The sequence below is a fragment of the Penicillium griseofulvum genome (genome assembly GCF_001561935.1).
Source record: "Penicillium griseofulvum strain PG3 chromosome Unknown contig_80, whole genome shotgun sequence".
NCBI lineage: Eukaryota > Fungi > Ascomycota > Eurotiomycetes > Eurotiales > Aspergillaceae > Penicillium > Penicillium griseofulvum.
In genome coordinates, this window is record NW_024467471.1 from 355,254 (window position 1) to 382,830 (window position 27,577).

At 47.8% G+C, this 27,577-nt stretch overlaps 6 protein-coding genes across 6 annotated transcripts; 2 read left to right on the top strand and 4 right to left on the bottom strand.

The window, feature by feature from the left end:
- Window positions 1-3,659: 3,659 nt before the first annotated feature.
- PGRI_011740 (uncharacterized protein) lies at window positions 3,660-4,412 on the bottom strand (the record flags this gene model as incomplete). The annotated part of the gene is made up of 1 exon (XM_040788887.1): window positions 3,660-4,412. One exon carries the CDS (start codon window positions 4,410-4,412, stop codon window positions 3,660-3,662), a length of 753 nt encoding a protein of 250 aa, XP_040645840.1.
- Window positions 4,413-5,255: 843 nt separating this feature from the next.
- On the top strand, window positions 5,256-6,820 carry PGRI_011750 (Major facilitator superfamily domain, general substrate transporter; the record flags this gene model as incomplete). Its single annotated transcript, XM_040788888.1, has 4 exons — window positions 5,256-5,416; window positions 5,468-6,261; window positions 6,328-6,712; window positions 6,778-6,820. The coding sequence occupies 4 exons, from the start codon at window positions 5,256-5,258 to the stop codon at window positions 6,818-6,820; spliced, it is 1,383 nt and encodes a 460-aa protein (XP_040645841.1).
- Window positions 6,821-8,762: 1,942 nt separating this feature from the next.
- On the bottom strand, window positions 8,763-15,780 carry PGRI_011760 (Acyl transferase/acyl hydrolase/lysophospholipase; the record flags this gene model as incomplete). The annotated part of the gene is made up of 5 exons (XM_040788889.1): window positions 8,763-10,811; window positions 10,868-11,419; window positions 11,481-13,644; window positions 13,694-15,159; window positions 15,220-15,780. 5 exons carry the CDS (start codon window positions 15,778-15,780, stop codon window positions 8,763-8,765), a joined length of 6,792 nt encoding a protein of 2,263 aa, XP_040645842.1.
- Window positions 15,781-16,748: 968 nt separating this feature from the next.
- Window positions 16,749-18,380, bottom strand: PGRI_011770 (Monooxygenase, FAD-binding; the record flags this gene model as incomplete). Its single annotated transcript, XM_040788890.1, has 1 exon — window positions 16,749-18,380. One exon carries the CDS (start codon window positions 18,378-18,380, stop codon window positions 16,749-16,751), a length of 1,632 nt encoding a protein of 543 aa, XP_040645843.1.
- A 477-nt stretch (window positions 18,381-18,857) lies between these two features.
- Window positions 18,858-20,498, top strand: PGRI_011780 (cytochrome P450; the record flags this gene model as incomplete). Its single annotated transcript, XM_040788891.1, has 1 exon — window positions 18,858-20,498. The coding sequence occupies one exon, from the start codon at window positions 18,858-18,860 to the stop codon at window positions 20,496-20,498; it is 1,641 nt and encodes a 546-aa protein (XP_040645844.1).
- Window positions 20,499-21,780: 1,282 nt separating this feature from the next.
- PGRI_011790 (Zn(II)2Cys6 transcription factor) lies at window positions 21,781-23,013 on the bottom strand (the record flags this gene model as incomplete). Its single annotated transcript, XM_040788892.1, has 1 exon — window positions 21,781-23,013. One exon carries the CDS (start codon window positions 23,011-23,013, stop codon window positions 21,781-21,783), a length of 1,233 nt encoding a protein of 410 aa, XP_040645845.1.
- Window positions 23,014-27,577: the final 4,564 nt, after the last annotated feature.

Here is a 27,577-nt window from a genome sequence, read left to right on the forward strand (position 1 = left end):
GTGAAGAGATAAGGAAGGGGACGGGAGAATAGAATGGAAGGAACTATACGAGAGAATCCTGGAATAGCTTCAGTGGGGATGAAACAGGGTAGGATGGCTTGAAGAGGTATGTGAAAAAGCGGACCATACTCTGAATAGCTTCATTATTGCCTCATTCGGCTGAGAAGCCCTGTTCCAGCTAATCAGATTACTAGAATAGTAAAAAAAAGCAAGGTTAAAAGGAAGTTAAGGTCCAGGCATGCCAGCCCAGCCCCGTAGCTTAGCGGAACGTTCAACGAGCGCTGGTACATACATTTCAACAAAGTACTTTGCGGGCTTAAAGGGAGTTGTCATTCATTCTCGATAGAATAATTTCATCACCAGAACCCGCATTAACAGTGACACTATCATAGTGGAAAAGCACATATGACTGAGCTCTGTGTACGCAGATGATCACTTTTTTTATTATTAAAGAACGTTCATTCAAATATACGTTGGAATTAAGAATGAGGTTCACGATCTGTTGAATGCTACCAGTCATCTGACGATCTCCGTAGGAGACTTACAGTCTCTCTCTCGCCTTCTTTCTCTCCCCACAGTCTTCACTATCCACAATATAACCTGTTAGGACACCACCCCTGTTGCCTGCTGTGCTGTTTGTCAGTTCAGACTGAGATCTTTGTTTGTCAGTTTATTCGCTATTTTACGTGGGTATCGATATCCAGTTTCTCCATAGATCATCAATCACCCCCTTCCTTCATCATCTATCAGTCATAGCATGCTTAATATGACCTATTGTGTATCGTCTTCATGATCTCATCTAATCCATAGATTCTAATCGACTTTACTTATATTTAATTTATATTTCTCGCCCACTCCTAACCTGATACATACGACCATAGGGTGTGGAAAACAGGGCTTCCCGTCCGCTCAGCCGTACTTAAGCCACACGCCGGTGAGTTAGTAGTTGGGTGGGTGACCACCAGCGAATCCTCACTGTTGTATGTTTTTTCGTCTTTAGTTATTTTTGATTCGTTGAGAAGTCTCTATGCTTTACATGCAGTTTGTGACAGATCTTCCTTTGTTTTTGCTAGATCTTTCCAGGTTTTGTGTTTTTGTTTCCTTTTCCCATGAAGCTATTTAGATAGGCTCCATGGTAGTAGATAAAGACCATTATCATCATCTGTTATCATTAATTCTGATGATCGTTTGCCAACTATGAGTCGTACTTTGTCGGACCGACCTTCAGATCCTAGTATTGTATAAGGTCTTGATCTAGATATAAGGTCCTCCCTCGAGAAACGTAGTGTTCTCGTAAAAACTATATGTTGCTAGGCTGCATTGTAGATCAAAGCTATCACGGTCATATATTTATTACCTCTCAGCTCATTTGATTTTGTTGAGACTTCGCACTGCTAAGAACAAAGTTTACAACATGTACGCGTAAGTCTCCTATTGTATATCTGTAGTCGTGTATATGTTGAGACCACGTTCAGGTGCTCGCGTGATACTTTGTGTTCTACTCCTGGCATTAGACAATATCTGCCCTGTATTTTATTGATCTTATCTGTCTTTATAGACTCAGTGTATTTTGCAATCTGTGAGCCTAACTGTCTATAGATCTTCTATATTACAATCGAAAAATGTCTATATTATCTATATATACACACGCTATGCAAAGCACTAATGCCTAGACACTGCATAAAAAGGGTCCTCCGACGGTACCATCGGCATATGACTTGATCTATTCGTGGGTAAGTATTCGCACGAGCATAACAATATAGGAGGGGTCTTATCAAACCTACAATATCAACAACGCTCGAGTATGTTCCAGTACCCCGCAGCTAGTAATATAGGATATAATTACCATTTACCCGACGGTCAAGTTCATAATAGCGGCGCCGAGGGTCTCGATGATACCGACTCCTTTATACCCGATGATACAGCCTGGTATACATAATGGAACGTGGCCTTGTAGAATGTATAGGTCTGTCCCGCATATCGTGGTATGTAGCACCCTGACGATAGCGTCGGTAGGCTCCGAAATGACTGGTTTTGCACGATCTTTGATTACGATCTTCTTGTCGCCAGTGTAGACAACGGCTTTCATATTTCCGGGCCTTTTGAACCTAAGTTGACTAGGAACCGTGGCGAGATCTTGGATGTCGAGCAGTAAGATAAGACAAAAGAAAGAAAACAGAAAATGAATAAAACGACCCGACCTTGCTGGGCTCCATTTATAGACGCTTCACCGTCGGCTAAAATCAAATAAGCAAGGTAAGCAAACTCGAACGCATACTTGAGTAAGTGAGCAAAGGTGGCCAGTGACTAGTGACTAGCGACTAGTTAGTTGGGTTTACGGGCGTTGTAACCGATAGGCAGACACGCGATGTCTGACGAGGGGTAACTGTCAGCGAAACAGAAGGCTACGCATGAGAGGCCACAGGTCAATATGCAGCTTACTTGCTCATAATGTGCGTTAATAGCCGATGGGTTTTATGGGTGAAACATTGGATGGTTCTGTTAGAAGGCATTACTCAGAGCTGAAAATCAGAATTCTTGTATTGAGAATTCAGCTTGCTAATTCAGCGTATCATTAGAGAAAATGGTAGTTTCAGCTTCTATTCAAGCAATGTTGTGAGTCTGCCGGGCACTATACACTTCGTGAAGAGCCAAGACCCTACTTTATAGCACCTGCGCCTCGATTGGTAGTTCTGGCACGCCGGAGGGGAAAGGTACGCTTTTATCATCCATTGGCCTTCTAATCTATCCAACTACTGAAAATGAAGCATGACTGCAGCACCCCAAATTCGGTTAACTTGACCTCTAGGAGGTTCCCTCGAACTGCATTCTGGTCAATCAGACGTCCTAACCTAGTTCTTTAGCTAGCAGTAAGAAAATTCAGAACTACTAAAGTGAAACCTCACCTACACCTTGATACTGACTCGGTTAGAATAACCGTTTTAGTTCTTATGCAAGCCAGTATTCTGTCCCTCGTATTAGTTTATCACGTGTGATATATTACGATGTTCGGACCTTAATCAACCTGTGTTCGTATTTGTATATTTTTAGCTGTCCATTTTCGGATACTGTATACCAAATTTGTTACTAGTAGCTCGTGCAGGTGAACATTGTTCGATATTGCGGGATTAGATGAGTGACAGGCGCTTTGCGGATACGGAGGTTTCGATCTAAGAGTATACGTATACCTTGGTAGGCTCCGAGAATGAAAAAATAGAAAATTAGGACAATCAATGAGGACCAGGGATTCAGAGGAATAAGCTAGGATCACTCCCCTCTTTTGGCATCCTTAGCAGTTCTTTTCGTTTGCTAACCAAGAAACTCATCTATAGCAAACGAACCTTAGAAGATCCTAGCCCGGAAGATGACGTTTTTATGGTTAGGGGAAATTGTCGTACACGAGGGGAAAATGTTCAGGACATTGCTTTCCTATATTAAGTATATACCAACGCATTGAGTCGTGCGTTGAACCGAGTAAGTACTTATTGCTAGTAGATAGGAAATTTGTATTATATTCATTGTATAGTCTGTTATCTATGGAGTATCTATTATAACCTATGAACATGTACCAGATTTTAGGTAAAAGGCAGCTCCTAATATATTTACGCGTATCTATATATTTCGACAGTTAATGACAAATTTCCTTGGAGAATGCCAGTTTAAAAAGAGTGCTCTTCGACAGGATCCTTCTTCTCTAAACAGATGAAGCCGCTCGCTATAGCCATACCTGCCATCAGCACAGCCGCTGCTGCGAATGGCAGGCCCATCCAATGCCGCCCCAGCTCCAGGCCCTTCACAAACAGCATACTAGCCACTGGTCCCATAAGACTCCGTACCACAATGCTGAGCATCAGCGCCGTGCTGTACACTAAGCTCACCTCACCCGGCTGCACTGCTGCGCCTAACAAACTCATCAGAAACCCTGTTGTACAGCTGCCAACCGCCACGAGCAGCAGCCCTGTGGCCTCAATCGCCAAAGCTGGTGCAACAGCTATGATAATTAGGCCGGATGCCGTCGCCGTCATGGACGCAATGGAGTATAGGCGGTCACGAGCCCAGGCGGTCCATCCCCGTCGGTCGGCGATGAAGTGGGTGACTAAGGGAAGTAGCACGAGGACACACAAACCATGGGCGCCTTGGAAAATGGACAGAAGCACGTTTCCTCGGCTGTAGGGGAGAGAGTATTTGGCACTGGAGTATTGCAGGCCGATCATAGTGAAGAGGTCCCGGGCAGCAGTTTGAGGCGCGAAAATGCAGAGCAGTAACACGGCTTGTGGGTTGGATGTCAGCACACCAAGTAGAGGGGCCAATAAGGCAGAAATTTCGGCGAAAAAATTGGTTGCTGCTTTGGTCGAGCTTGACAATTCCAATTCCAAGCGTCGTGGACATGACTGTCCAACTTGCGGGGACATCGTGTCAAAGGTCAACTTTTTGTTTAATTTGTTTTTCTGGAGACCTTGTTGTTTCAGTCTAAGCACTCCACACCCGACGGTAGTGATATTTCGCAATATTAGCGAACATACATAGAGAACCCTTTTATTTTAACTACACGGAGCCTCATCATTATTCTGGGTTCAGCGAAAATGTAGATTCTCGCCCAGGTATTGCCAGGGCTGCTCTTTGTTGTTGCTGTCGGGTGGTTGTGCGGTTCTGTTTCTTTTTCATTTTCTAATCTAGGCTTAGAAAAGTATGGCGAATCTCAAACCTTTTAGACTAGCCTTGAGGCGGCAGCGGGCAGTGACATCGCGTTGTAGCTAGCGTGTATACTAAACACCTACTAGGACCGACTACCGCATTCTGGTGTAACTTGGCTCCGCCAGGAATTAGTTTCGCCTCTAGTGAAAGAATGTCAATTATCCTGGATTAGGGCTGAGTTAGTCACACTTCCCTATCATGATCGATATTTCTGACCTTTGGACGGAGGACCGACGGGTGACGGGCCGCTGTGGAGTCCCGTATATCCATGGACCTCTTTTTATATCTGTACATAACCAATTGTTAGAAAGCACGTCAGTTAGAACAAATATACGAGATTAGACTACATTTAGAAGTGTAAAAGTAATTTATAATAGATCTTATAATATATTTACAATCAGTGTAGTTTCTTCCCACTCTTTTTCTCTCTCTTTTCTTTACTTTCCTTTTTTTCTAAAAAGGAAAAAGAAAGGAAAAAAGACAGGAAAGCAAAAGGGACTAACACTGTCATGGAGGGATCCAGCAAAGACTTGTTAGGCGCTACTGTTCCTTCGACACCCATGTCGCCTAACGCTCTGACAGTGGATGCAGAGCATGGGACGAAGAAAGCAATCGCCACCGCGAACGTGGATGAGGACATAAACCCCTCGATGCCACAGAACTGGTCCACCAAGCAGAAGTGGCTCATCTTGATCGCTTTATCCTTGATGTCACTAGTGGTGTAAGTTACAGTGTTTCTATGGCAGGATTTATGCACTGATGCCCTCTTCAGCAACATGTCTCTCGTCATCTGCACTCCAGCAAGCTCTGCCATTGCCCAGCAATTCAACAATTACGACAGCTTTCTTTTGGTCTTTTACATAACTGTTCCGAATCTCGGTGAAGTCATCGCCCCGCTCTATATTGGCCCATTGTCTGAACGTTTCGGGCGTGTGCCGATTTGTCACTTCTTCAATCTCCTGTTCCTCATATTCACCATGGTCACAAGCTTCAGTAACAGCCTCGCCATGGTCATTGTGTTCAGGTTTCTCACCGGCGCATCTGTCGCCTCAATTTGTCTTAATCCAGCAATTACGGGCGATCTATTTGCCGTAAAGAAGCGGGGAACCGCCATGTCGCTCACCAGTATGATCCCTATCCTTGGCAGTGCCGTGGGTCCCATTCTGGGAGGCTACATTACACAGTATCTGAGCTGGCGTTGGACTTTCTGGCTCATGGCTATCGTCACCGCCTGTCTGTCGCTAATCATGGCTGCTGTGTTGAAAGAGTCATATGTGCCAGTAATACGACGGAAGGCGCTTCAGAAGGACAGCTCCAACCAAGAAAAGGTCAGCTCAACATCGAAGTACTTCACGGGGTGGAATTGGGCAACTTTCAAAGGTCTTGCCTTACTCACGATACGCCCTTTTGTCATCCTAAGCAGTTCCCGAATTGCAGTGCTTATGGGCTTGTATCTGTCAATACTATTCGGCTATGTTTCGCTCCTTGCCGCTACCACTGCAACTGTCTTCCAGGAAGTCTATGGCTTCTCTGAGAGTCACTCCGGCCTTATCTATATTGCTTTGAGTAAGTCATGACCAATCTCAGGGAGCCTCCATTTCCAGACCCAGCAATAATCTAAATTCTCGAAAGCCATCGGCACGCTCAGTGGGGCTCTTATGTGCACTTTCACTCTTGATTACTTCCTAATTCGCGGGCTTTCACGCACAAGTCCTGGCGATTGTACGCCGCGTCCTGAAAACCGTCTCATACCTATAATCCCGGCCATGGTCGCCTTCCCTGTCGGCCTGCTGGTATACGGATGGTCCCTCCATTATCGCTATCATTGGATCGTCCCGACCATCGCTACTGTTCTATGCGGCTTTTCGCTATCGAGTAGCACTACCCCGATTATGAACTACCTGGTAGATATCTTTGGCGACCGCTCTGCCTCCGCTATCGCCGCCGTCCTGCCTCTTCGTTATGTCGCAGGGGCCTTTCTCCCTGTCGCCGCTCCATATATGTATTCCAAGCTCGGGTATGGTTGGGGGAACTCATTATTGGCGTTTGTACTTCTAGCTGCGGTACCCATACCATTACTAGTGATTGTTCAGCCCGAGAGGATGAAGACACTCACGAGAGTTGATACGTAGTTCTGCAAGAGTGGTTTCCAGCCATTCGAATGTAATAGTTTTAATTGGTACCTTGAAGAATATATCCAGGAGCAAGAGATGAGATGGTTCTGGATAAAGAGCTTCTTACGACAGATGAGGCCAGACGGCTGACAAGGTACATTATAAAAGGTCCTAAAAATAACGAATGCGAGGGGCTACCTGCATACCTGCTTTATGTACGTGCATTGTAAAGATACGCTTTTACCATCCCCCATTTGCCTTTTGATATATTCAAGTGACTAAAAGAAACATGACTACAGTACCCCCAGTTTGGTTAACTTGCTCTTCTAAATGCCGCTTGTTCTCCAGTTGAGAATCCAGTTTGTAGATCTCACGAATACGTATATCGGCCGGGCTCTTAAATTCATCACCAGACTTTCAATGTCATTCCGGATTTTGGGGTCAACAAGATAAGAACGCGGGCTTCCGAGCGCCGCAATAGCCCATAGCCCTTCTAATCGAAGCCATCGGATCCCCATGCCACTCTTTAGGTGTGGAAATCATCCGCACTATCTCCGGAATCTCGCCACCGAGTAGGAACTCCTTTAAGAATACGCGTCTGTATAGACCACCGATAGCATCTGACGAAACCATGCCACTCTCCTGCTGGTGTATTCGGTATTCAATAGCTGTTGGGACCCTTCGCCTTATTGGGTAACCAGATTCTTCGGCGATCCGGTGCCGTTCACGATCTTCCATTTTGAAATGAATAAAAAACTCGAGACCAGCGTGGAAGAAGACGTATCCAGGATCAATGGCTCGATAAAATTGAGTATGGCAGGTTGGACAAAGAGGAATCGCGTTTGAAGTAGAGTTTATACGAGAGAGTAAACAGCCCGGCTTGTTCCCATATGTCTGCTTAGATAGAGAATTGTCAGCTCATTCTTGAACAGACAGAAAATATAAATTCTACCTGCGTGTCTTCTTGGGCAACCACAGGACAGATCTCTGGCGGTGTCGATTTACAAGCCCAACAATTCTGACCGGAGAGTCGCATTGTTTCTAGTTTAGTAGTTTCCGAGAATGCGCTTGAACTCGAAGATGCGGAGCCAGGAGATGACGGGTGAGAATGACATGGTCGCAGGGTCGCAGGGTAAATGGATCTGGTATTTTCTAGAATTTAAGACGTGATTACCAGTTTTTTACCGGTTTGTTATAGTATTACTTCTTATCAGTTTTCGAGCTTATAGGGTCGTAGGGTAAAATATATCTAGGAAGCATAGGATTCCTAGTAAAAATAGGTAAGCTTTAATAAAATTTAGAATTTCTAGTACCGTGTTCTTTAAATACCATTTATTTACCTATCAAATTTACCCTATAAGCTCTTTACTAATAATACCTTTTACTTACCTATTCTTACCTATATTTACTAGTTTCTAGAGGACTCTAGTTATAACCGATAAGTCTAAAAGTGACTCTCTAGGTATTAATTTTAATATTAATACTAATCATATAATTAATTAACGTATTTCACATGCGAATGGTCCACACAAGCGAGTGGTCCACGCCAAAGCCACACGCCGGTAAGTTAGTAGTTGGGCGGGTGACCACCAGCGAATCCTTACTATTGTATGTTTTTGTGTTTTTTATTTGCAAATAAAGCTGGGATACGAATAGTCGGCTGTGTAAGCGGATCTATGAAGTCTTTTCAGTCTTCTCAGTAGTGTTTTCAGTGGTCCTTTCAATTGTATGTCTAGTGGCCTTTTCAGATATCATCCTATTTAAGTAGGTCGACAAATCGACTTTACTTAGTAAACGAGAGAGGATTATTAGACGTCATGCCCATTTACTATACAGACAGTATACATTTTGTTGCTCCTATTACTTTACAAATATATGCTCTCAAGTATAAAACACCAATGTTATTAAATCAAAACAAAATCAAAATAAATACACCGTATACATCTATTTAGATTATGAGCTCAAAAAGCCAATCTCCTTCCAGATATGAATATACTTCCTCACGACCTCCTCACTGACAGGTCCTACCGCGGCAAGAGTCTTGGAATGCTCAAGTGTGTTCTTAACATCCAGCACAAGCCCACCGCAAGACATGCGAAGGTAATTGCTATCCAAGAACTCCAATAAGGTAGAAGCAGGGTTATTCCGCTGAGGTGCAGCCTTCACGCGCGCAACCCATTCCTCGAAAGGAATCAGGTTCTTGATACCCAAAGCATCAGCCAAGATGGCATTAACTTCTTTCCAGGGCTGGCCAACCGGATTCTCAATGTGGTAAATTGGATAGGGATTGTTCTCGGCAAGGACAAGATCAGACAAAGTGCCCGCAATTTCATTCACTGAAGTCCAGAAAACAGTACCAGGAGCATCAGGCAGGGCGTTGAGAGTCTGGGATGACTTGATCAGGAATCCGAAATGTTCCATGGGATTCCAGTAGCCGCTGGTACTGGATCCAGCAATCTGTCCCAACCGGACGATCATTGTGCGGAATTGATCGGGGTGTTGCTGGATTGTACGGTTCAGCATCAGCTCACAACCCCATTTGGCTTCTCCGTAGCCGTTGGTCAGGACACTGTCGATATCGACACTCTCCTCTGGAACCATAATTCTTTCCGTCTTGTCGCCGAGGCGATAGTGACCCACGACGCCAACGGAGGAAACCATCTGGAAACTGAATTTGAAGGAGGCAGGGCGGAGGGAACTGCTGTCGCATGCGAAATCAATCAGGTTGCGCATAACTTGGAACTGCGACTCGAACCCAGAAAGCGCACGCTTGGCACTCATGGGCCACGCTTGGTGAATCAGGTGAGTAACAGAGCCAGCGAGATTGTCGTATTGACTCTTTGCAAGTCCAAGCATTGGCTTAGCGCTGTCGGTCTGTATCACAACAAGCTTATGCTTGAGAGCCTCCGGAAATCGGATGCCCTTGCCCCGCATAGCCTTTTGCTGGCGGTCCTCGGGCTCAGCTCGATTCTCGCGGTTGAGACAGACAATCTTTGAGACGTCTGGGAGCTGAGCGAGATGGTAAACAAGGTTGCTTCCCAAACTACCTGATGCTCCAGTCACCAGGACGACCTTCTCATTGGCCAATGGTGCAATGGCCGAGGGCGAAGGGGTAGGGAGAGAGAAGCCAGCAGTGTATTTGTCCACATAGTCAGTAACGGCCTTCCTGCGAACAGCCTGAGCAATTGGGTCAAGCGCGGGATGCTCATCCTTGAAGTTAGGCTCAATGATCTGCTGAATAGCAGGCACAGAAGCTGATGACTTCACCTCGACAGGTTCATTGACGGTCACATCGCCCACCAATAGCTGTCTCAGATCGGCAACCGTAGGGCATTCAAGGAAGAGAGATTCATGTTGGATATCTAAATCTAGCTCCTCGCGGAACCGACTCACGATGACGAGAGACAAAAGAGAGTCCACACCTGAATCAGCGAAGTTTGTATCATCAGTAAGATCATCCATGGCCACACCACTTTCCTCGGAGATGATCTCCAGCGCACGCTTTATATCAACCTTGCTCTCACATAAAATAGGCGTGGTAGCGCCTGTTCCGATGCTGTCGGGTGTATCCATGCCAGCGTCACTAGACACAGTCGAGGATGGTGCGTGATAGATTATGGAACCAGAGCTGGATCCGCCCAGCATTCTCTTGAGATCACCGACGGTGGGATACTCAAAGAAAAAGGCATTGAAGTCAAGGTCAAGATCGAGCTCCTCCTTGAAGCGGGCTGAGATGGTGAGACCTAGAAGAGAATCGATACCAACATCCCCAAAAACGGTACCATCGGTCAAGTCATCGACACTGAGGCCACTCTCATCCGCAATAATCACCAAGGCTGCTAAGAATTGAGAGGCCTGGGGAGCAGGGGTGCTGGCTACAATTGGAGCTGGGGCAGGAGTAGAAGCCGGCTTTGCATTGGCTGGCTGCTGCGGCTTCTGCGACTTAGCACCGCTCTCGAGAGAAAGAATGACCTTGAGCACCCGGCGAGGAACGCCTTGGATCTAGAGATATTCAGTACATTTGAATCATAAATATTGAGAACAGATAGGGAACCTACCGAGATTTGTCCGAAGAAAGCAACGACTTTGTCACCGTCAAAGATAACAACATCACCGTGCCACAACTTATCCTTACCTTCCTCCATGCGGGTGTAGGTGGTGTACGACTTGTCGAAGTCAATGGGCTCGAAGAGCTGGAGCGAGCCCCAGCCATGGTTCATGAAAACCTCGTTGTCAAGGTCTGTGCGGTCATTGCAGTTCATGGTGAAACCACAGGACTGAGTGAGGGAGTCAATAATGGCGGGGTGCGTGTGATATTGACCACCTCTCTTGACAGTGCCATAGCTGAGACGCGAAGAAGCCTCCAAAGTAGTGCTGTTGAGAACAACCTCATCAATGGCCCGGTAGTCGTCGTGGAAGCGAGCGAGAGGACGGATAGCGCGATACACCATGGGACGGTTGAAACGGGCAGCTGTCTCACGAGCAATACCGTCACGCAGAGCTTGCATCTTGGCTTTGACTTCGCCGGCGGCATTCTGGAGAGACTCCTGGAGACTGCGGTCCTTGAATCGGATCACACAGCGGGCGTGCTCCTGAAGTTTTCCCTTGCTCTGTGCTTAAGTTAGCATATTGTTCACAGTGAATAAATAAGGGTGAAGAAGGAACACTCACGTCAAATGACATGAATTTGACTAGCGCGGATTGAGATGCCCAATCTGCCTCACCATGGGCTTGAAGAAGCTGTTCTGTTGCCCCATTCTTCAAGATCAGAGCCTTCGAAATAGTCATGTCCGACACATCGACAAGATTGTCCTCTTGGGCGGGATGGTAACGCTTGATTAGATAGGTACCCAGAGTCAAGGCAATATCCGCATATACCGATGGTGTGCAGAGAGGGATCCCGTCAACTTCATGGCCCTGGACCAGTGGACTGAGATCCTTGCGCGCAATGTCAGCCTCGACGATGATCATAGTCTTGGCTGAGTTGCCAGACTCCTCCACGATGCGGTGGATGGTTGTGCTTTCCAGGCTTGGACCAGCGGTAATTGTCGTAGGCGGGTCGCCCTTGCGCAGGGACCAGTCATTCACATACTGCAACCAGAATTCCTTCAGATCCCAGCTATATGCCGGCATACGAAGAACATTGTGGAAGCACTTGAAGTCACGCTGGTAGCCGGCCCAGTTGATATCGGCCCCTGCAGTGTAAAGAGTCTTCAATGCGGTGGTAAGGACCTGGGACACTGAATGGGCACGCTGTGCAGAGGCAAGAGTGATCATCTGGGAACCTAGAACAGCCTTAACCATGCCAGAGATGGCTGGGTGAGGACCAATCTCAATCGTTATAGTTTGCTCCGTCAGAAGATCGCTGCTGTAGCCAGCTTGGAGCGCTTTGAACATATTGACGGATTTGCGGGCATGAAGAGCGAGGTAGAGAGGGGTAAACTCATTTTCTGTAGCCACAGTTCCCTCCAAGGGACACAAAACTGGGATCTTAGGCTTGAAGAAAGTGACACCCTTGGCGACATCTGCAAAGTCGGCCATGATGGGGTCGATCTGGGAGGAGTGGAAGGCATAGGGGACCTTCAGCAGGGTGGACTTCATGCCGGCGTCTGTAAGAATTTCCTTCAAGGTTAGAACTTTCTCCTTTGTTCCAGCAAGCACAGTCTCAACAGGTGAGTTGATGCAGGCTGTCTCGTAGTCTTGATCTTTGAGGACCTCGGTAATCTGCTCCACTGATCCCCGCACAACAAGCATGGAATGGGTGTCGCGTGTGCACTTCTCTTGGAGCATCTCAGCCCGCTTACCAACGAGGTATATGGTTTCTGCATCCAAGAGCACCCCTGCGACATTCAGTGCGGCATACTCACCGAGACTGTGACCTACAACAGCAGTGGGGAAAATGTCCCACGATGCCCACAGCTTGCTAAGTGCAATCTGCATGCAGACGCTGGCCAGCTGGACGGCAGTCGGGTCGAAGGTGCCAATGTCTGGTTCATCGGACTGAATGACAGGTAGGAAAGAGGGGAATCCCAGACTCTGCGCGATCTGATCGAGTCGGGCGATCTCAGTGCGGAAGAGGGAGAAGGTTTTACACAAGTCCTTGCCCATACCCGGGTACTGGGCACCCTGGCCAGTGAAGGTGAAAACCACCTTCGGGGCGTTCTTTGGCCGGGTCATCCCTAGGCTGTCCCGGAGTGCAGTCTCGATCTGAGTGCAGATATTGGTCATATTTGAGCCAGCAAGCATGACACGGTGTTTATGATGCATCCGACGGGCTGTGGTGGTGTATGAGAGTTCACCCAGAGGGACTTCGGGGTTCTGCTTCAAGTAAGCAAGGAGAGAGCGCAGATTGCCCTGGAGAGAATTTCCAGCTTTAGCTGACACCGCGACCAGATGCACGGTTTTGGGATCAAGGTTGGTAATGGGCAGCTTGTTCCGGACTGGGGCGTCCTCAATCAAGAGTGCAGAATTACCACCAGCTGCGCTGAAGTTATTCACGAAGACCCGACGAGGTTTAGAAGCGTCGGTACCTCTCTCCCACGCCGTTGGCTTTAGCGCGATATTGACATTGCGCTCTTTCAAATCGGTCGGGAACTTGGAATTGATTTTGGTCTTAATACCGCAGTGCGGGACAATCATGTTCTTCTGCATCATCAGGAGCACCTTGATCAGAGCCGAGACACCGGAGGCGGCCTCGCCGTGGCCAATGTTTGCCTTTGCTGAGCCCAAGTAAAGAGCTTGCTCTTCTGTCCGGCCCTTGGGGACCTCCGAGAGCGCCGGGGCAAATGTGTCTAGCACACTGGTCATTTCGCCGGCATCGCCCGCCTGAGTACCTCTGTATTATAGTAAGTACTGCTTCATGAATGTGTGGTGAGGTTACTTACGTTCCATGCATTTCCACATAGCTAACGCTGTATGGATCCACAGCGGCTTGGTTGAGAATCTTCTTGAAGATTGCACGCTGGGCCCCGGAGTGAGGTCGGGTAATAGACTCCGACTCGGCAGAGTGGTTTGTGGAAGCGCCGAGGATCACACCGAGAATAGGGTCCTTGTCGGCGATAGCATCGTCAAGCCGCTTAATGATAACTGTCCCGATACCCTCGCCACGGCAGTAGCCATCAGCGTCATCGTCAAATGTTTTGCAGTTTCCAGTTCGCGAAAGGAAGTGACCCCGGTCAAGACCAGAAGTAAAATCTGGGTTGGTCAGAACATTAGTACCACCGGCGATGGCAGTATCAATGTCTCCTCTCCAGAGCGAGTTGCACGCAAGGTGGATACCAGCCAGGCTAGATGAGCAGGCAGTATCCACTGCATAACTCGGACCACTGAACTTGAAGCAGTAGTTGATCCGGCCGGGAATGAAAGCCCTGTTGCCACCGGGGATGAAGTATGTGTCAATATTCTGTGCACTGTTCGTCTCCATCCAGTCGTTGCTAGTAACGCCGTAGAAGACTCCGACACGATCACGTCGGGTTGAAGGAGTAGCATCTGGAACAAGTCCAGCTTGTTCAATTGCTTCGTATGCAGTCATAAGGGCCAGTCGCTGGGCGGGATCAATCTGAGGCGCCTCTCGCGGAGATATGTTGAAAAAGCGCGCATCAAATCCAGCCGGATCATCAAGCCAGCAGCCAAATGGTGATGCACTAGTATTCTTTGTCTTTCCGGTGGGGTCAACGTGTGTGTTGACGTCCCAGTGAGAAGCCGGGACTGGCTTGTGCATGTCTAGGCCCTGGTAAAGGACATCCCAGAATGCCTCGTTGTCTTTAGCTCCAGGAAAGCGTCCTGACATGGCAATGATGGCCAGCTTGGACTTCTCCTGAGAGCCATTGAAATCAATAGGAGCAGAAGGTGATGCATCCTGAGACTGACTAGATGGCACCAAAGTCCGTAGCGAGGTTTGCTTTAGAGCAGTGTAGATTAGCTGGTGAGCTGTGCTTCCAATGGGGACAACACTAAATGACTGCGGGGCCGCACTTTGAAGATAAGCCTGAAGCTCCCCGAGCACATCACTCCAGTTAATGGTCTGCAGCAAGATCTGCTTCACAGCAGACTCCAGAAGCGACCCAAAATTGCGTGAAGAGGATTTCTCTCCGGTGCTTGAAAAGACCGGAACTTGTTCCAAACACTGAGAAACCTCCTCAGAGGCAAGGTCACCAATAACATCGGCGACGTCGAGCATAGAATACAGATGCGACGCATGGTATGGCGCATAGATGGGGATCTCTTTGAAGATCAGATCCTTGCCCTGCTTGGATTGCTTGAGGTGCGCGAGGGACTTAGGCGGCCCACTAACGGTAATACCGTTGGGAGAGTAGGCGCTGATATACGGCTTGCTCGTCAATGGCATAGCCTATAGGAACCATATAAGCTTTCAAAGTTCAAGTTCGGGTAGGGGAAGTAAGTAACTCACAGTTTGTGCACAGAATTCATGAATGGCCTCAGAGCTCTTGGATCCTGGGATCAGGACTGACCAGCTCTGATCTGACTCTTGTGGTGAAGCCACGCGGTGGGCAACTTCATTGACAAGTACACCGGTCTTGAAAGATGCCACAACAGCGCTGACCGCCAACGGTACGAGATCGACAACGCTGTGGCTGCATGCTACAGCCGCGGCTGCTAGAGATCCGGTGCAAAGACCAAGCACAAGGGCCTTGCCTGCGAAGAAGTCACCAGGATCGGATTGACTGATGAACATCCCAAGCTGATAGATGGAAGTAACAGCCATGTCTAGAGGAACAAGTCTCTCTCCATTTTGGTTCCACATAATCAAATCGTCGACACATGTGAACCGCGGATAAGCCTCCCTGATAGAGGGTGGAAGCTTGAAAATCTCGGCACGTACAGCATCATAGGATCTGACAAGGAAATGTTCGACGACGGGGTTGTTCCTCTTCTGAAGCAGATCTTTCAAGTGCGTTTGAAGATCATAGGTCTGGTCTCCGAAGAGATATAACTTCAAATGACCTGCCATTATGGATATACTCGAACTTAGCAATCAAACGACGGGAGCATATGGGTGGGTTTGAAAGGAGTTTGGGCCGCAAGTGGAGGACGACTTGAGATGTTTCCTTTCAAGATCTGACTCCTTTAATAAAACTAACTCTCATCAAGTGTCCGGGATATGCATGGAAACCAGCCTCATCTCGGGGTCAACTTGAACATATCCGGGTATCAAAGTGCCACCTAGCACAACAATGCCCCCGTCTCGGGGATCGGGGTACTTCTGCATGGTGTATGAAATCAACAATGCCATTTGCCAGTGATATGAAATGTGGAGGAGCTTGAGCCCGGTATCACCAAACAGATGTTGATGTTGCAGATGTGGTTAGAGGAAATCCCATACCGATCTCCACCTGCGCAGCGCCCCCGAGAGGACTCACGTAAGAAAGCCAAAACCGAGACCAACCCCGAGATGAAACCCGATATCCATTCGTCCGTTGTGATTGTCTGGGCCTGTCTATACTTTCTGGACCTGCGTCTTCCATGAAGACATCGTTGGTATCGTACGCTACGTTCACCCACCCCTGATGACTCCATCATCAAGGATACCAATCCATGCCATCCTCTTCTGATATATAGCTCGCTGAGAATACTAGAAATGTAGACATAACCAGAGGCAATATTGTTGGATTTGGTGGCATGAATAACATGGGGTTTACTGCATATGTTCTAAATTTTGAGGCCGTATTCTTCTCGCCCTTTTGGCTATAGCACTAACAGAGGGAAGAAGTACCCAAAAGATTACATTTAGAAAACTATCTGTGAGGAGATATAGAAAGGCATTCAAAACGACATCTGAAAATACCAACCAAAGACTTAATTACGTCGCATAAAATTGGTTGATGAGGATACGTAAATTCTGTGGTAAAATCTGTGTCCAGCAAGTTCGAACACGTTGATGCTGTCATCTCTGCATTCCAAAACAGGCCATCTCCATTTCTAAGCTACAGCGGGACCGGCTCCTCTAACATGATTAAGAAGTGCCTGGGAATCATCAGGAAGCGCCTCTCCACGCCAAGCAACCATTCCATCTGGGCGAACTAGAATAAGCCGCCGTTCATAGAGCCTACCAACCTCAGGCTGGTTGAGAACAACTTTATCAAGCGGTACACGCAGCTCCCGTGCAGCTCGCATGATTTCACCATCTCTCTCGGCCTCCTCACCAAGGCAAAGGAGGACAAAGCCACGCCCGAAGAGATCGATCGTTGAGCGTCCCTTGCTCAACCAGTAATGTGGGGCACGATGACCGGGGCGAGCGGTCTGGATGTAGATATCTGGGTCATCTAATGGCGCGGGAGAGCCATCAGGGACAATCAGTGGCGACTCAGGGTAACTGTACCCCAAAGCTAGGCCTAGTGACTGAAACTCCTGGCGCATGTTGGCGGCCATGTTCTTGCCCAGATTTTCTCTCTGTTCGTCCGCATCCGGTCCTTCATCAAGGACCTTGTCGCGCCCATTTGTGTCGATCCAAATTCCAAAGTTGCGAGTAGATCCCGCTCCATTGCGAATGGCGATGGGTCGTCGTTCGGCAGTGTATGCGTCGATCAGACCGGGTCCTCCCCATCCTTCGATTAGGGCCTGCAATACCCAGCTAAGGCCCATCACATCTGCGATGCCTGTATTTAGACCGTGGCCTCCAGTGGGTGACATCGTATGAGCGGCATCTCCAGCAAGGAAGATCCGTCCTTTGTTGTAAGTGTCTGCGGTATACTGGCTTCGTCGCCACTGGACCGTTTTGATAATTTCGTACTGGGGTGCATCGCCCCCAAGAGCCTTTCGCAGCAAGGCGTCCATGTCAATGGTTGAAAGATCGACCTTTTCCTTGCCACCGACGATGGAGAACCGCCAGAGTGACCTACCGTCGATTGTCGTGAAGTTTCCCCAGGTGCCGTCAGGACCGATGAACATGAAGCGCTCTGCAGAATTCCAGGAGTGGTATTTTGAGAGATCAACTCGCACAATTGAGCTGATCGCATATCCAAGGCTCTTGCCCTCGAAGGGAATATCGAGTTGTTTTCGCAAAGTGCTACCAGCACCATCGCACGCGACAACGTACTGTGCTCGCACATCTTCCAAGGCGCCATCAGAGAGACGTCTAAGGTGGCCGATCACGTAATTTTCATTTTGATCACATCCAAGGAGTTCCATGCCGTATTGAATATCTGTCATTCCTTGACGATGCACGGCTCGTGCAAATACTGGATCGAACCACATCTGCGGACAACGCCGCAGCATCTCGGCAGATTGTTCTGGGACTTCGCGTGTCTTAGCAGAGGGCATCTCGAGACGACCAATATAGTGGCCATTCATTGCTGTGCAGAAGACAGTATCGCCAGGAAGGTCATCAGGGTAGCCTGCATTGGCAACATCGTCATGAACACCGAGCAGCCGGCAGAACTCCATAGTCCGTTCATCGATAACGCTTGCTTTGGCTTGGAGCGTCTCTTCCGCACTAGGATTGCGCTCGACTATTGTTGAACGAATGCCGCGTCGACCCAAGTCTAGGGCTAAGGCGAGTCCGACGGGGCCAGCGCCCACAATGAGGATGTTGGAAGGCTCTGAGCTGCCCATAGTTGCTTAAAAAAAATTTTGATCCTTTTCTCACTTGACAAGATATTTCATTCGGGCAATTCTAACTTGGATTATTCCAGTTCATTTGTATTTACCGAAGGCTATTCAATGTTGCATGAGGGACTACGCTCGACATCCCGCGGGATTGACCCGAACTCAGTGGCTTCTTCAAGAAAAAAACCGAGGCCAACGCATTATTTCTTTGCTTATTCTTATGATTATCGTTATTATTGACGAGAACATTGTTTCAGATTGGCCTCCCTACCAACCCCGGTATTCGTATTGAAACCCGATTGAAACCCGGTCATCGCGAAAGATATGCTAGGCCGACGGGGACTTAGCAAGCCCTGAGTAGGAACAGCAGAAAGGTCTTTTCCTTCACCAAGTGGTTACAAGTTTCATGTATGAAGTGCAGCTGATGGCAATTTATTGATTTGCCAGAACCCATCATTTGTCCTCAAAACTTCAAAAGCGAGCATGGACCAAATACCCTTTCTTTACAGCAATCGATTGCTTGTCCTGTCTATCATTTCCGGGATTTTCTTCGTTCTAATAGCATTGATTCGTCGGGATCGCAGACTAGACTCCATCCCAGGGCCTAAAACGTACCCGCTATTCGGCGTGGGCTACAAACTCCCTGCTAAAGCGCCTGCGTTATTCCGCAAATGGGCCCAGGAACATGGCGAAGTTTTCAAAATCCGTGTCGGTTGGTACAACTGGGTCGTGATCAACACCCCTGAGGCAGTACGGGAGATTCTCGAGAAGCAAGCTGTCAAGACTTCCTCTAAGGCGCCTTCTCCGATGGGCCACGACATAGTCACCGGTGGTAAGCGCATGCCAACTATGCCTTACGGACCGCATTGGCGGGCGCAGCGATCAGTGGTGCGCCAAGTCACAACTGTCCCCATGACGGCAACATTCGTGCCCAGCCAAGAATTCGAGACAAAACAGTTGCTTTTCGACCTTGCAATGGACAACGACAACCAGCGAAACTTTTATCAGCATATGCGGAGGTATGCGTTTAGCATTATCATGACCAACACATTCGGTACGCGTGTGAAGAACTGGGATCATCCCGATGCGCAGAATGCAGTGCGCAGTCAAGCGGTGCTGCGACGAACCTCAAGGCCCGGCGCCTTCCTGGTTGATGAGTTTCCACCATTGGCTCTTCTGCCAAAGTGGCTTCAGCCTGGACGAAAGGATGCGATCGAAGCAGCCAAGGAGGTCCTTGGTATCAAGATGGGGTTATGGCGCCGGCTGGAAAACCAGTTCGAGACTGGGAAAGCACCTCACTGTTTTGCACGAAGCATCATCGAAAACAAAGATTACTGGTACAATCAGGGTCTTAATGACGAGGATCTCGCCTGGGTTGCTGGTGGTCTTGTTGAGGCTGGTTTCGAAACATCCGCTGCGACTTTGAACAGTCTTGTTCTTCACCTTGCTGCGAGTCCGCGTGCGCAAAAAGCCGCTCACGATGAGCTAATGAGAGTGGTTGGGCCAAATCGTCTTCCTAAATTTGAGGACATGCCTAGCCTCCCTTATATTCGCGCCTGCGTGAAGGAGATGCTTCGCATGAACCCCATCCTCGCCCCAGGTATCCGTCACTACGCAGATCAGGACGTCGTGTACAAAAACTATGTCATTCCCAAGGGAACCGTGCTTCTTGCCAATACAGCATTCCTACACTATGATCCGACACGATTCGAAAAGCCTTTCGAATTCATGCCGGAGCGCTTCCTCGAGCATAAGATGTACAGCTCTGAGTATGCAGCTATGAGCGACCCGTACAAGCGAGATCATTTTACCTTCAGCACGGGTAGACGAACATGTCCCGGTGCTCGTCTCGCGGAGAGCTCGCTCGACATAGCCCTCAGTGGCATGTTATGGGCTTTTGACATTCGACCGCCAGTGGTGGACGGAGTTGAAGTAGATATGGACTTAAGTGATAATGCGTATCCCGATGGTGGATTCACCATTCCCAAGCCCTTTGCTGCCAGATTTGTGCCCAGGAGCGCAGAGAGGCTTGAAATTGTCAAGAAGCAGTGGCAGGTTGCGATGCAAGAAGGATACGAATTGCGTGGTATTCCGGTTGATGTTGATGGAATGGTTCAACAATGAAAGCGGTAAATGAGGACAGGCGGTTTTCGTGTAGAGTTCTAGAATAATTGAAGTACGTGCCAGGTATATAAGAACAGACTCAACAAAATATAGACTGAAGAGTACCCTAGGAACATTTGTAGAAATCGTGCAAAAACAGGATTTAAGAGTCAGGCAGTGTAAGATCGATGCCAGACATTAGTGGGAGGTATGGAAGGAAGTAGCTGCCTAGTACTCCGTACTCGTACTCTGTAGGCAGAACATATCCCGATCCTGATCCTGATCCTGAACGGATTTTCGGATCGAAGAAGAGATCCGTGATGGACAGAAATCCGACCCACAGCTCTCTGCGCCACAGCCTTAGACCCTACCTGTGGAACTATTAGTCTTGTCTGGGTAGATGATGCGACCGAATTCAAAAGAGATTAAATCATGATCCAAAAATAGGATACCAGGTCTCTGATGGATGAAACAGGTGATGAAGAATAAATATTCAGAAAGGCAGACCTGTCGACCACTTCCCTGTTCGGCAGAACGTTTATCCGCGATTCTACAGGATCAGGATCAATCCGTTAATCCTGATACGGGAAATATATGTTCTTATCGGAGACTCCAATATGTCTTTCTATTCCATGTCTAACCTATCCAATACTTGAAAACATCCAACTCTCCGTAAGCTTTGTTATTCAGGTTAATCCTGTGGGTACAAAAAGTTGGATACGGATCGGCCCTGGAGGCGGACCGAGGCGGATCCTTTCGCCTAGTATTGCCGCGATTTGAGAGTCCTTCAGGGATTGGGTTTAGGCTGAGTACAGATAGGAATTTTGACTTCCTTTCCGGACCTTTGTGGGCCGGATTTTTCTTCTTTCCCTCTTTGCCTCCTTGCATGATTCTTGCTCAAAGCTTATATGGTGGTTCTAGATGGAGAACGCCCCGTCTCAAACTGATTGGAAGTGGACTGTCTGGTCGAATCGTGCCTGAGATCCCTCCAGGGCTGCATCCGTTCGTTAAATCCCCCGAACGCTAACTGCTGATTTGGAAATCGTATCCATCGCTTAGGTTCCCGACCTCGCAGGATAGCATGTCTTGCATACCAAGCCGAATAATTTATCTGTTGGCTGTGTTTGGCTCCTTTTTTTTAGCTTCTCGCCATCTTGAGTGTTTCTTGGCCCCACTGCTCTCTATCGGCTTCTCTGTATGACTTACATGCCGGCTCTCTAAAGTGACATCTCACTGCTAGGAGTAATGAACCAAAACGCCATATAAATTAGCTAATATAGGTGTTGATTATAACAGAGCTATCTCAAATGCTCAGTTCCCTCAATTCAGCTTGCATCATATGCAAAATCCTTGAATAATCCTGCTTAAGCCATGAGTTGAGACTCAAACAAAGGCCTCCGATTTGCCCTGTCGCCGGAGTTGAGCAGCCGGTTTGTGAACCGAATTGGTCGATAACATCCTTGACTCGTTTCATCTCGCCAGATAGCAGGTGTATATTCATCATAGTCTGGAGGCGAGGATCATCCACATTGAATGTCCCAATCATCATTCGGGACGGTGCGACCGATACCTCTGGAGGTTGCATAGGTGGTGAGGATGCACCTCTACTAGAGTCGCTGGATGTTAAAATACTCCCTGCCGTCGTACTAGCAAGGCTCGACAAAGGAGAAGGCTGTGTGCAGCAAGCAGCCTGCTCGTACCACGCCAGGATCCGGGAGATGATCGATGCATAGAGTAATGCAACCGACGGGATTCGTGCACAGGGGCAAGAAACGAGCTGAATTAGGCGCTCAGTCGCCTCGCGATTAAGCTGAAGCACCAAGTCTAGTGGCACTCCGTTCACTGTAGTCTCTGTTTTCAGGGCGAACCCAGCCGGTGGTGGGAGTTCGTCCGCTTCTGACTTGCCGATGTTGTGGACGGATAAACTTTCAAGGATCTCATGAGATTTCCGTTGACAGTCATGGTCGTTGGCAACTTCCGGGGATATAGACCCTTGTTCGACACTCCCATCCCATTGCCACTGGAAAGCCATGGACGTCAGATCTTCCCCTTGTGTTGGAGATTGCTGAGAGGATCGAAAAGGGCAAAGGACGTTGACACTGGTTTGGTCTGAGATAGTCCACTCGTTGTAATCCAACGGTAGATTCGGTATCATCGGTATTGGAAGATTATGGTTCAAGATTCCTCCGGCATCCAGAATGTCTATGAATGTCTGACTGCTGTCTTCATCCATATGATCCCAAGTGTTCATATCCGTTCTAGGAGAGGGCTCCAGATCCAGCGGCATGCCCCCACTGCTGGTTTCACTACTGCTCTGGGTAGTCGTGACGGTGTCGCTCGTGGATCGAGACAGACTGACACGTCGTGGGGGCTTTCCCATCTTACGCGAAACCCCATAGATGCAGGGTACGCCATGTGAGATGCACCGCCCACATTCTGGTTGTTCCTTGTCGCATTTCACTTTGGCCGTGCCACATCGATCACAGCTAGATCGTAGCTTTTCAGGCCGAGTGCTGCGGATCGAGTCTCCAGCCATTGGGATTTTGTGAAGTGTATAATGAGTATGAAGTTGCAGTAATGGGGGAAAAGACGAACTGGACACAAGTGCCTACGGGATACGGGAGCATATGAGTTAACATCACCAATGTCTCTATCCAATCGAGCGACAGGGCTTGTAATCATGAAGGATTTCCGCATTGCCCCTACCTAAGCTTTCGCCTAAGCCTTTTCGCCCCATCTCAGGTCATCCACTTAATCTGCCCAGGTGGGGATAGGAGGCGTGGACATGCATCAAGGGAAATGCCGCATTGGGATGTAAGCACTGGATTATATCCCGTATTTTCTTGCCGCCTCGTGTTGTTCTACAGCTTACCCATTACTCCTATTTTAATCCTAAGAGAGAATTTCCGAAACACATAACAGAGTCAAACTGTATTTCGGCAGTTGATTCGATTGCCTTGTGCACTTCGCCGCAACCATTCTCAATTTGAACTTTATAACCCATTGTCATTGATTGTTTCACATCAAGCATTCCTTCAACTGCGTCAGACATGTATTGCAGTATTATGGAGACACAAACTTGGTATAGAAGTACCAACCCACTTTATTGGCCAGTTGATTGGGCGGAATACGAGGCACTAATGCCGCAGTTTCTCCGCTATCTGGGACTCCATATCCATTCATTCCATGTTAGATAGGCTGAAACAGGGCGTACCATTAAGTTAGGATGCGGGACAGCCGTACGGAATTCAAAGGAGTGGCGTAATAAAATGTGACTTACATAGACGTTTTAAGCGAAAAACAAGCCTCGGGGAAACATCCGTGCCGCCTAGGCATAGTAGCTCGCCAATTGAATTGATGCATACCACATCTCCACATTCGCGCATACATAGTAAGATGTATTCATAGAATTTTATACGAGATACTAGCGAACTGTAAACGGCAGGTGGGCTTGACGCCATAACACGATGATAGTACTTAGCTGGTAACGGAGTACGGAGTATGATATCAACCGAATAACATGAACCCCCAAAGGATCTCCGCTTACCTGGCAATTCTTATGACCCTAGAGACTCTTCAGCCCCCAGGGCCGACCCACCCCCGATATTTGGCCGCACCCACCGTAGGCACCCTAGGCACTAACCCGATATACAACATATAGGGGTTCCAATAGTAAGTATATAAATATAAACTAAGACTATAGTAAATTTTTCAAGCAAAGGTAAAAAGTAGTCAAGTGTAACTTGTAGAATAAGTAGACGCTCGCTTATTTATCCCCTACAGGGTTCCAAACATATATGCACCTAGTAGCTGCAAGATCCACGTGTAGTTTTCAAGGTCCTCGGTGAACTACAGCAGTAAGACTAGAGGATGACTTAATTAGGCATGGAATAAATGAATGGTGAAGGGCCGAGCACATGTGGCTAGCGGCGAATACATTTACGCTTTTAGGAACTGCCTACTAATATATGACTAGATTTTAGGACTTTCTCCGGAGCCTGGAATTGTGATAGTCAGATTACGTATATATTAAAGTAGACCAATGTTTAGGCAGCCGATCAAAAGCTGTAGGGGTCTAGATGCACAACCACTATCCACTATTGTAAACAGAGTACGGAGTACTTTGTACATATGTGGGAACTCTATGTAGCATGGGCAATTGTAATAGTGAATATTAGGTACCAATTATACAAAAGTCACAAGTTAAGTCCTCCTGATGCATAAATGGACTAGCAAGTGCATAAAGTCATGAGAGACGCTTTCCACTATACTATTTTATCGTAGACCCTCTATTCGTGCCTTGTATGTCGGGTCTGATCGCGCCGTTTGCTCCCCGAGAGTGGGGCAAAAGAGCATAGATCGTAACTCTGACATGGTTATCATTGACTAACTGGTCAACATCGTCGTCTTTTGAGGAAATTGCTGGTTTGCCACTTACCTTACCCTTTCTAGTCAGTGGCGTCAGGTCTACTTGCCGTAAACAACTTTTGGCCCCGTATGCAGAGTACCGAGTATATTACTACATACGGTTTCAGAAAACCGATAATCAACCGTGCACTAATGGTTGATTTTAACTATATGTACTATGTATTGTTGTTTTGTAAGGATACACCCGCAACCGCTATTTTTATATAGCAGTCTAATGAGATCAACCCATCTGCTTACCACCTCCAGCCTTTGTCGTCATGGTACACATCAGTCCTCGTGATTGGATGGAACGGATCCATTTCTGTGTATAATCGAGCGAGTGCAGTATTGCAAGTCACAAAAAATAATGTACAATACATTCTGGATATCAATCCGAGACATTTAAATCCGCTATCCTACGATAAGAATAGATACGAGGAAGATGAAATACGAGCAAAATGGAATACGAGGACGATAGCACGCTCTTCACTCCACATACCTAACACAGTCTTTCAGGCGGGTTATTTTCTCGTGTTCAGCCATACCGTTGTCGCCGCACGAAATCGGCACATCAAGAGGCCCGCCGACTTCAATTAGGATGGCGACATTTAACCTGATCCTAGCGCATGGCAAACCAGTCATAATGTGGGCATACCGTCTCTCAATCCTTGCAATCTATATAGATTACTACGCCCTAACGTTCAACCCAGCGTCCGTATGTATCCTTGATGGCCATTCCCATAGTAGAGGTGGTAAACAGTTTCATGAAGGATGCTCTCAGGCTCCTACGAGGTTGTGCATTCTTCAGCTGGGCAATCCTGTCTTTCTCGATTCTTCTGGTCTGCTCTTAGGCTTGAATTCTTTCGAATATTCTTTTCGCCTTAGTGATATTAAGCAACTCATACTGACTTTAGCTTGGTTTTAAAAAATGGCCACAAAGCACGTTTGCGCAAAACAAATCATACAAGTGTTTCCCACTTCAAGCAGCCATCCAGAAGCAACAGGCCTCGTACGAGTCTGCAGCCACCTCCCTTGAACGTGGGAGCCCCGAGAACCACGCCATCTGTACTTCATGGACTGGAGTATATCGGGACATTGAGGCCATGGCTGACTTTAAGAGCCAAGTCAAAGCATTTAACAGCACACAAGCCTTTGCTCGAAGCGCTACAGCTGGCGATAGGGCCTTTTCCGGCTGGGGCTTGGCTATACTGCCTGATGAAGCCCGTTGCACTCTTTTAATACTCGACGTTTTCCTCGAGCCCTTTCTTTTGTCCGCCTGACGGACCAAGGCGTATTCTATTGCCTTTGTACTATGACCCCTCATCAGCGCAGTTCTCGTTTTCAAGCGGACTAAGATCAGCATGGGGATATTCGTACCCAGCGAGCGCCCTTGGATCCACCTATGATCATATGGGCCAACGGTCTCCCTTGGTTCCGACGTTTAGTTCCCCTAGGTACTTGCTTGGACAGTGGCAAGATAAGTTGTATGCTGGAAAACTCAGTACACGAACAGGATCCTATGCTGAACAGCGATGTACATGCGCCCCTAAAGAGCTACCAACCGCAAGCCGACGCGGCGGGAACGGTGTCGATGAAGTGAAGACTTCTGAGAAAGACCTCAGCGAAGACGAGAGACGTTAACCGGATATGTTCCTGTCCTAACCAACAGCCTCCCGACAATCTTTCGAAGAAGACCCTCTCCAGCGACCCAAAGTCGGTGGGAGGAAGAGGAGAAGGGAGGTGACAATTTATCTTCTGGCAGTGAGGAGGAAATGCCAGTCCATCTGATCCTTGAAGTCGCTGAGCCCGATGTCAATAAACTTGCTGCTCACTTGTCAGTTTGGGAGCCCCCGCGTCCCCTGATCCACAGAAAGTTCCAGGGAAGGGCTAGCTCTGGCTTCCAGTAGGACTGTTTACCAAGGATCCCTTTGAATTCCGAGAAGGGGAACCATCAATCAATAGCTTCCGTTCTATTGGGTGGTTTTCGCTAACTTCACGGCGAACGTGTCAATCCGGTGGATCGGTCAATATTTATGGCGACGTCCCAAGAGAATTGCAAGAGACTTAGTCCCCGCCCCCTAGCTGTACAAAATTTCTAGTAGATGTATAGTTATAACTAGTAATTCTCTCCTAATGGCTTTTGTTAAGCTAAACTCCTGACAACCTAACCAGCTTTGCGCTGAGTAAACCAACAACGACAAACAACGTAGCAAGAATGCTGTCATTTAACGCTCTCCATGACCAATTTTCATGGGGACGACGATGCCTGTAAACTATTTCAGGCTCTTGCTGAAGACCCTGAGGCAAAAGAAGTTCTGTTAATTGCGCTCATGAGAATGGCGTCGGTACTGTATGAACAGCCAAGTAAAGGAATCAAGTCACTGATTCACGGGGATATTACATCCTAGTCTCTACTTCCTAGAGGCGTTCTAGCTTCATCCCAGGTCTCTTTGCTCCCTAGAACCTATTGAAGGCCATTTTCCATTTTAGGGCATGGCAAACTTTGATTTTATGATGTTCCTACAGCTTATGGGGCCCATGGAAGAGCAGGGCTCCTATCATGGCTATCCCCAGTACAGTATAAAACAGGGGACGGAGGGCGACGTGGATATCTCACATCCCTAAATCTACTCATCAGGTAGCTCACACTAGCCATATTAACGCTGTGTTCCCAAGCTTGCTGTCTATCGTGG